Genomic DNA, 9,579 nt, shown 5'->3' with positions numbered 1-9,579 from the left:
ATGAAGGGAGACTCTTTTGCTAGGATAGAGACTGTGTGAGGACGATTGGGGAAGGCCTGAAGCTCTGCTTTGGATATGTCAACGTTTTAGATGCCTTTAAGATGCCCATGCAGAAGCGTCACGAGTACAGTTCTGTAGATGTGAGGGCACACAGCTGGTATTACTGATGAACAATAAAGGAGGTTTTGAAAAACTTTATTTGTAATTCAACATTAATCTACTCTCATTTCTCCCAGATTCTCTTTGAAGTGTATTTTTAAAGATTTATTTATTATTATATAGCTTTCTGCCTGCAGGCCAGAAGAGGGCACCAGATCTCATTACAGATGGGTGTGAGCCACCATGTGGTTGCTGGGAATTGAACTCAGGACCCCTGGAAGAGCAGTCAGTGCTCTTAACCTCCGAGCCCTAGCTCCAGCCCCTCCCCCAGATTCTTTGATGCTGTACTAAAGAATATATTTTGTGTACTCCTTCCATTTAAATTGTTATAAACATTTTCTCATTGTCATGCAGATAAAACAAATATGTTTAAAATTTGCTGCTTTTGTGTGGTTTTGTTGAAACAGGTTCTCACTGTCTAGTCCTGACTGGCCTGGAATTCTATGTAGACCAGGCTATCTTGGAACACACAAGAGATCCACCTAGCTCTGCCTCCGAAGTGTTTTTATTAGAGGCGTGTGACACCATGCCCGGCACACTTTTTATACAGCTATGATTTTTAATTTTTATTTTTTATCTTTAAAAACAAAGAGACCAGACTACCTGCCTCTGTAGTAATGACACCTCCCTGTGACAAGTCAAAGCATAAACTGCACTTTCTCCTCCTGGCCAGCAGAAGGCGCGCGCCACACCGAGCTCAGACAGAGGCGTCTCTCGTTTGCCTTCCTCTGGCCACCCTCCTGACCTTCCTCCCGGAAGTGCTCCTGCGGCCCGGGTTGCCGGCGTGACTTTGAGCACTTCCCGCTCTGCTGCCGGCGCTGATCACAACCCAGCACAGCGGAGCAGGAGCCTTGGAAGTGGCTGTTGCAGGCTTGTCATGCGGCTGCTGCGGGTCGCCGCAGCCCTCGGGCGCGGGCCGCTCCCTCGGGTCCCTGCGGTCCTGGGCTGGCAGGGGAAGCAGGTACTGGTGCCAGGGAGCCTTCCAGAGCCGGGCGGCTCGGCGACACCCCTTCCTTACCTGGGGTCTTGAGCAGCGTCTTCCCGAGCCCCGTAAGGCCCTCGGCCTTGCGACCCGCAGCTCTGCGCTGGGGTCCCCCGCCTCCAGATGGGTGTGATCTACCTTAAAGAGAAGTGCCCGTGAAGGTCAGATGAAAGTTAGTGCTCCCGGGACTCGAATCCCGGATTTCTGACTCGTTACACTGTGCTGCTCTTACTCCTGGGTATGGTTGGATGCTCTCTGAACGAGTGGGTCCTGTTCAACATCCAGGTGCTCTTCTCCAGTTACGTATCCTAGTTCGGTGTATAGAGTAGACTTTGTAAGTCTTTGGAGTGAGATGCACAGAGCAGGGAAACCATTGGTAGATGTGGCCCCTTACCTGTCCTGGAGCCCTTGTTTGTTTTGCTACCAAATGTCCCTGTTGTTTAATCATCCGAGCACTTGTCAGCTGTCTGCTTTGACATGTTGTCAGTTTCCCCAGAAATGTTTGCCAAGCGTTTGGGTGTGCAGTTTAGATTCAGTAAATACATCCCCGCTTCCCACTGTAAAGTTAGGAACAACCACCATCCCGAAAGGCACTTGATTGTTTTCGTGCAGATGAAATTGGAAATCTTTTTGGAGTTGTCTTGGGGCTGTTGGTTGGGTAGACCTGTGTGTTCTTAGGCGCCCTCGTTAGCTGTGAATTACAGGACAGGGGAAGACAGAAAAACCTAAGGTTCACTTCAGTCTAAAACGTGTTAAAGTGGTCATTGAGACGTATAGTTCTGATTTTATGATAGTGTGTATTTAAAAGTTAGCAGCATGGCTCAGCCGAAAGGGTAGTTGTCACGTATGACAACCTGACTACCAATCAGTCTTGGGACCCACACAATGGAGGGGTAAGAACGGGGTCCTTCAAATTGTCCTTTTGACTACCCCACGACTGCTCTTGCAGAGGAAGAGTTGAATGCCCAAAGTGCACATCTTTGCTCGGAATCATCCATAAGTCAGCTCTAGGGGATCTGACCTTTCCCAGCAGCAGGCATGCACGTGGTACAGAGCTGTATATGCAAGCAAACATGTATACACAACATTTAAAAAGTCTCAAGTTTAGAACTAACACTTAGAAACAGTATTTGTGCTACTTTTAGTTTTGGGTATTATTCACAATTAAATCCAGGGCCCTTTACATAATACAGAGGTTGAAAACCCTTGTGTTGAGAATGAGAAAATGAACCCCCAGCTCACATTGTAACTGTAATCTCTTACAATAGGTGTGTTAAACTGAGCTTTTAAAACTGTTTCTCAGGCTGACTGGAAGACCTGCCGATGGTGTTCGTCAGGACCGATTCCCAATGAGAAAATACGAAACATTGGCATCTCAGCTCACATTGATTCTGGGAAGACGACGCTGACGGAGCGGGTGCTCTACTACACTGGGAGGATTGCCACGATGCACGAGGTGTGCGCTTAGCGGTTGATCCCAGAGCGATTCAGAACTTCACTTCAGTTGTTCTGCCCTTTTAGTTTCATAAGCTTCACAAAACCTTGTTTTAGGATGAAAACAATGGTCAGGTACAGGCCAGTGGTTCTCTACCTTCCTAATGCTGCGAGCATTTAATCCAACTAGTTCCTAATGTTGTGATGAACACCAACCATAAAATTATGTTTGTTGCTACTTCATAACTGAATCATAATTATACATATCTGTGTTTTCCAACACTCTTGGACCACCCTTGTAAAGGGTCTTTGCATCTCAGAGGGGTCGCAACTCACAGGTTGAGAGCCGCTGTCACAGAGGCTCCTTAGCCCAAGTCAGACAAACAGAGAGAGAGGTCAAGCTGGATTGGGAAGTGACAGCGAATAATCTTTCTGAAAGTGATTGATCACTGTGAGTATCCTGAGTAGATGTTGAGACGGCATCACGGACCCTTACACAGCTGATACAATGGTTTTAAGTATTTTAATGAAGGACTCATGTTTATAATGTTAAATGGAAAGTGAATCTCAGAGGGTGCTGTTGATGGAAACACACACACACACACACACACACACACACACACACAGCTCTCATCTTAAAGGAAGTAAGAGTTTTTAACTGGAGCCAGTTTGAGTGACTGTGGCTCAGAAACACAGAATTAGGTTGTTCCAAATTTTATGTTCTATCATGCAAGCAGTTTCAGGATGTTTTAATTTTATAGAACAAAGAAAATCAGAGATCAAGGCAAGTTTAAAGTGCATTGGTGGGCACACCAGAGAGGCAAGGACAGTGAGATGGGGAACTATTCTATAGGCCCAAGATGACATTCTTAGGTTTAGGATTGGCAGAAGCTAAGATAATATCCTGCTAAGATAATAGCTTCTAAGAGGTTTTAGTTTTTTCTCATGGGGTGTTACTTCAGATAAGGATTGGGCAAGGCCCAGCCCAGCACAGGGTAAGTAGCCCCTGAACCTGTACAATTCCAGTTTCTCCACAGATCAGGAAACTCTGATCTGCCCAGCAGTCTCTAAAGACAGACTCCTTCCAGGAGTTCTGCATTCACAGCCAGACATGGCTTTTCAGGAATTTTCATTCACAGCACTGAAGCTTTATGAAAAACCTCACAGAAAAGCATTGTTTAAAATACTGACACTCAAAGATACCGAAAACCACTGAGTAACTTAACTCTAGCTCCAACTGTTCTTCAGGTGAAGAGCTTCCTTCCGCTAAAGCATAGCCTTTAAAGGCTAGACACTCCCATTTTGTGCATCACGGTCAAAGGGGAAGGGAGCAGAGAGACTTGCTGCTGAATAATACCGTTAGTTCATAGAGTCTGGAAGGCCGGCAGGCAGCAGTTCAGGGGAACAGATGGTGGCCCCAGATGCTTGTCAGCTGTCAACAAGGAAGAGCATCGCGGGGGCCGAGACAGGAAACACCTGGGACAGTTACAGGATTAGGCTTGTCTCACAGTTGCACACGTTAGCTTTGTTCCCTTTCAGTCAAGATTTCTTTTTGGAATGAAAGACAGAAAAATGTGAATTTTGTGCTCATGTTTAGGTGAAAGGTAAAGATGGCGTTGGTGCTGTCATGGATTCCATGGAACTAGAGAGGCAGCGAGGAATCACTATCCAGTCCGCAGCCACGTATACCATGTGGAAAGATATCAATATCAACATTATAGACACTCCAGGTAAGTGGGCCCTTTGTTCTGTGTTTTCTTTGAGAGCAAAATTATATGTAACTCTTTTTTCTGCTGTGATCCAGTTCATCTTTGAGGATCAGATTTTAAAAGTGCAAAACTGAATTCCTCCCAGATTTGGGTCTTAAAGCACATCATCTGTCTGTGTGTTGCTTGAAAACTAACACTAAGTAAGAAGGGCTCTCCCCTTACCATGGTTAGCTCTCCTTAATGTCCTTTAGAAGTAATCCTGTTGAGCCTCGAACCCAATACTAGGTGTGTAAGATGGATGACAGGAGGAATCTACCTCTTGTGTAACAAGCAGAGATGCAAGACTTCTTTCTCATAGTGTCCTGGCTGGTTCGGCTTTACCAGCCTGACATGCTATCATCATATTGTCTGCAGATGTGTTTGTCAGGCGTTTTATTGATTGATAATTGATAGAGGCCATCCTACTGGGGGCATGACCCCACCCCACCCCGCCCGCATGCAGGTGGTCCTGCGGAGGCTAGTGAGCAGCTCCTGTGGTTTCCACTTTTGTTCCTACCCTGGTTTTCCTCATGATGGACTGTAACCCTGGAGCCAATGAAGCCCTTCTTTCCCACATTGCTTTTGGTCATGATGTTTTATCAAAGAAATAGGAAATTAAATACAGAACTCGGTGCAGGTTGTTTGTGGGCTCTGCTGTGACACACCTGACCATGTTGGTTTTGGAGAGGGTTGTGGAAGGACTTTGGAATTTTGAACTGAGAAAGTGGTTGAGTGCTTAGAAGTTAATAGGCTGTTGTGGGTGCTTAGAACGTGGGAATGCTGCACGCGGTGGCTGAGCGAGGCCTGGCTGGTGAGGCTTCAGAGAGAGGCAAAGACTGTAGGGCCACTTACGTGATACTTTGAACTAAGAGTATATGGTGTCTGGTCCCCCGGGGCTAAAGAATCAGTTGTGATAAGTTTACCACTAAAGGAAAACATTTGCTTTTCCGGGACAGTCGATGCTTGTCAGCTGGAGTTGAAAAGTTAGCTGTAATTAAGAAGAAACCAATGCCATTGAAGTGACATCTGGGATTATTTCCCCAGGGTCAGCCCAGAGATGCTGTGCTATTCAGGGAGGCCTAGATTTCATGTGCTGGCAGCTGTCACCTAAGCAGGACTGATTTTAAAGGCATGAGGGGGTCTTGGAGACCAGCTGAGGCTTGGCACTGTGAGAGGCCATTGGTGTGAGTGCAGCCTCAGTTGCAGTAGAAGGCCCAGGATTGACAGGTTCCTGGAGAGCCGTTGAGGCTTGACGTCCTGTAATAGGATTAGCCCTGAAGAGATCCTAGGAGAGGCTATGGGTGAAGGCACAGCCCAGTTTCAGTGTAGACCCCAGCATTTTGGAGGTGACAGTTCAGGCATGGCTACCAAGGCTAGCTGGCAGCTATGGGATGGAGATGGCCTGAACCTTGGAGAGAAGCTGTTTGTGTTGTGGAGCCGTAGACCTGGGGCCGCGCAAGCCAGCAGGAACTTTACAGTGTGGAATTTTGGTTTTGCTTTGCTTTGCTTTCAACTGTGCTCTGATTCTTTCCTCTTGGAGTAAGAAAGTATTTAACTTGTTTTTTGATTTTGTTTTTTTCAGCAACCAACAGTTATGAGATCTTAGATATTTAAGATAGACTTTAGACTTTTAAAAGGGACACTGGTTTTAAAAGGGACCCTGGTTTTTAAGACTTTTAGTTATGTTTTAAGACTTAAAGTTATGTTTTATATTGTGATACTCATATTAGCATGAGGTCTTGAGGATAAACAAGAAAGAAGATATTATTGTTTAAGATTGTTGTATTGTTATGTGGGGTTGACCGGGGATCAAGCGTCTTGGTTAGTTTTTTGTCACCCTGACACGTGCTAGAGACAAGTGGGAACAGAAACCTCAACTTGTGAAAATGCCCACATCATGTTGCCTGTAGGAAAGTCTGGGGTGTTTCTTAATTGCTAGGAAATAGAAGGGCCTAGGCCCCGGGTTCTTACCCTAGAGACCAGTGGCCTTCCGTCATGTGAGAGAGCGTGCTGAGCTCGTATTAGGAGCCAGTGAGTGAGCGGTCCTGGGCTTGGCCTCTGTTCCTTGAGTTCCTACCGTGGCTTCTGAGGATGGGCTGTAACCTGTTTGCGCCCATGTTGTTTTTCTTCAGTGTTCTCTCACAGCATTAGGAAACCTAACCCAGCCTAACCTAACCAAATACAAGTTTGTATATTAACAATTCAAAGTGTTCTTTAAAGCCCTCCCTTGCTGGTTTGTCTCCTTCAGGCCACGTGGACTTTACCATAGAGGTGGAAAGGGCCCTGCGGGTCCTGGATGGCGCGGTCCTCGTTCTCTGTGCAGTTGGTGGGGTGCAGTGCCAGACCATGACAGTCAGTCGGCAGATGAAGCGCTACAACGTTCCCTTCTTAACCTTCATCAACAAACTGGACAGAATGGGCTCCAACCCAGCCAGGGCCCTCCAACAAATGAGGTACTGAGCCTCCACGGTGCTGGCCTTCACATCCAGGACAGTTAGTTCCATTGTTAAGTTGTATCCTAAAGTTTCTTTCTCGATTCAAAACTGCTTTTCTGTGAGTCTTAGTAAATGGAACACAATCTCAGTGGTTTGATCTTCCCTGAGATTCATTAGCTACCTTCTGTGTGGAATAGGGAAAATGCATCTTGTATTTCAAGGAGCTCTTGATTCCAGAATCACTACACTGTGCTGCTGTGCTCCTGTGCTCCTGTTAGGGAAGCTGGAGATGCTGGAAGTACTTGTGTTTTCTTTAGATTAAACTGGAGGAAGGCTTTGTTCTTAACAAGTGTAGCAAATGTAGCATCGTGCCCCTATCAGATTTTACCCAGCAGAGCTGATGGCACGGGCCGAAACCCTTGTGGTGGTGAGTGGGCTAAGAATGGTGTATCTGATGACAGAACATCTGGCGGAGGATGTATTTGAAAATGTGAAAGCAATGTTTATCTCCTTTGGGTGTTTGAAATGTCTTTGGTAAGAGTAGACAGTGTTTGGTCCTTATTGATGGTTAGCACTAGATGAACTCTTTCACTAGCTCTTGTCCTGATTTTGAGAAACTTCTGTCTCTGTGACCTGATGACTTTGTCTCTTTGTGTGACTCCTGTGTCTCTTTTCTCATTTGGGAGTGCTCACGAGGTGGATTTGGGGACTTTTGGATCTGGCCTTCATGTATTGTCTTCTGCCGTTCTTTCTCTCCTTCTTCCTTGGCACTGGCTCATGAGAGAGCTCCTTTTCATTCAGTGTGTGTGTGTGTGTGTGTGTGTGTGTGTGTGAATGATGAGTGTGTGTGTCAGCCCATACCACTCACACGTGGGAATCAAAGGACGGCTTTGTGGTTTGGGTCTTCCATGTTCTTGTGGGCTCCAGTAATTGGACTTTTCAAGCTTTTTATCAAGATTTCATGTCACTAGCAATTGAGCAGTCATATTGGCCCAAACAAAATTCTTGAGGTTTTTAAAAAAGATCATGAATTCGATAGTCTTCTGTGTCTTTTCTGCTATTTTGCCTTTTAAAAATATTCAGCAATTATGTAGCTAATTTCCATACATTTTTCATTTGCTCTAATGTCATTCTTGATAGAGGTGCTTTTCAGATCTATGAGTCGGTCTAGGAATACAGCTCAGTAGTAAAGCACATGCCCGGTGTGTGCCTGGTGTGTGCCTGGCCATGGCTAATCCCTAACACTACACAGTCTTAATTTAAATTTTATTTTCTTTCCTTGAGTAACTATTCTTAGATATTAATACATTTGTTTTAAAAATAATTTTTAGACTTTTATGGAAAACTAACTTTTATTCTCCTGTTGTAATTATTGTCTCCAAGGCTTACTGCCTCAGTCTACTTTTCTTGGCCTAGTCCTGGAAGCTTCTATCCGCTATACAATCTAATCCAGGCCTGGAGCGTTTTCAGTCCCTGAGACTTACTGCTGAATAAGCTCACCCTTTCTATTCTTTCTGAACTCTGGCTGGCTGGTTCAACACAGCTGTTCTGGCTCAAACTCCTCTCCAAGCTGACGGATCCAGACTGGCTTCTTGCAGCCTCTGACTGAACTGCTGTGCTTGGCTTCATGTTGACTTTGGCAATCTGTTCTAATCTAGCTTCTGCTCATTCTCTGGCTCATTCTCTCTTCACCTGTGTCTAGCTTGTTCTCTCTTCAACCTGTCTCTACAACCGTCCTAGTAAAACTGCCTCCCATTCTCTCTTAAGTAGCTTCCCTTTCCTCTCCTCATGAGAGCTGGGCAGATCCTATTCTGTCAAATCTTTCTCCAATTTGTCACTTTGTCTCAATTAGACATCACTTTCAAACATGGCTGCTTCTCTGTATAAGCTAATTTTACCTTCATTGTTTGAGATTAAAGATATGTACTAAGGGCATGTCTGGTTTCCAGCCAGAGGGATTAAAGGTGTGTGCAGAGGTTTGAGCCACACAATTAGAAACAGGTTTCTTTTCAGCAAATAACTCAATCTTGGGATTGAATATCCTGCAACTTTTTATTTATGTGTATGTGGGTCTCTGTAAGTTTATACCATACATGCAGATATACCGGGAGGTGAGAAGAAGGTATTGGGTCTCCTGGAGATGGAATTAGTTGTAGGCATCTGTGAACTCCCTGATAGGTCCTCTAGAAGAGCAGCAAGTGCTCTTAACCACAGAGCCATCTTTTCAGCCCCAAATATTAGTATTTTGCAAGCTCTTGACTTTCTTCAAATACTAGTAGTTGTTAGCTCTCTGACCATAGTTATAGAGGGAGACCTAGTGTATGCTAAACAGTGCCAGCTAGAGCATATTTCTTCTCAAGGGAGAGTCTCTACTGGTAACTGCAGTCTATTCAGTCTATTCAGTGAGTCTAGTTGTAGGCTGATGTGAGTTTTCCTTGAGAACTCTCTCACTGAATGGTTGACTCTTTGTCACTCCGTTTAAGAATGAGAACTAGGCTCTGCTGTCCCACTGTCTTTTAATGTCCTGGTCATCTACAATTGATTTTTCTGTCTTCCCTTCTGCTTTTGGATGAGCATATTTAGGGAGTCTTGGGTGAAAGGTTGTGTTCTTTGTTATTTGGATAGGCTTGGTTTTTCAACTCCTTGAGTTTAGGTGTCTGTTTCAGTTGCTGTCTGTCTTCTCTCCTGCTGAGGTGACTGTCTCAGTTGCTGTCTGTCTTCTCTCCTGCTGAGGTGTCTGTGTCAGCTGCTGTCTGTCTTCTTTTCTGCTGAGGTGACTGTCTCAGTTGCTGTCTGTCTTCTGCTATGGCTCCTCTCAGCC

At 45.2% G+C, this 9,579-nt stretch overlaps 1 protein-coding gene across 1 annotated transcript in view; it reads left to right on the top strand.

The window, feature by feature from the left end:
• Positions 1 to 911: 911 nt before the first annotated feature.
• The window catches only part of Gfm1 (G elongation factor mitochondrial 1), a 46,990-nt gene continuing 38,322 nt past the window's right edge, over positions 912 to 9,579 (top strand). The window contains exons 1-4 of the mRNA XM_052180388.1: positions 912 to 1,120; positions 2,445 to 2,597; positions 4,173 to 4,305; positions 6,572 to 6,776. Of these exons, the coding sequence (XP_052036348.1) occupies positions 1,037 to 1,120; positions 2,445 to 2,597; positions 4,173 to 4,305; positions 6,572 to 6,776 (575 nt within the window). The 5' untranslated portion in view covers positions 912 to 1,036. The remainder of the gene's footprint in view (positions 1,121 to 2,444; positions 2,598 to 4,172; positions 4,306 to 6,571; positions 6,777 to 9,579) is intronic.

This window comes from Apodemus sylvaticus, chromosome 4, assembly GCF_947179515.1.
Source record: "Apodemus sylvaticus chromosome 4, mApoSyl1.1, whole genome shotgun sequence".
Taxonomy (NCBI): Eukaryota; Metazoa; Chordata; class Mammalia; order Rodentia; family Muridae; genus Apodemus; species Apodemus sylvaticus.
This window is presented reverse-complemented; position numbering and strand designations above follow the sequence as displayed.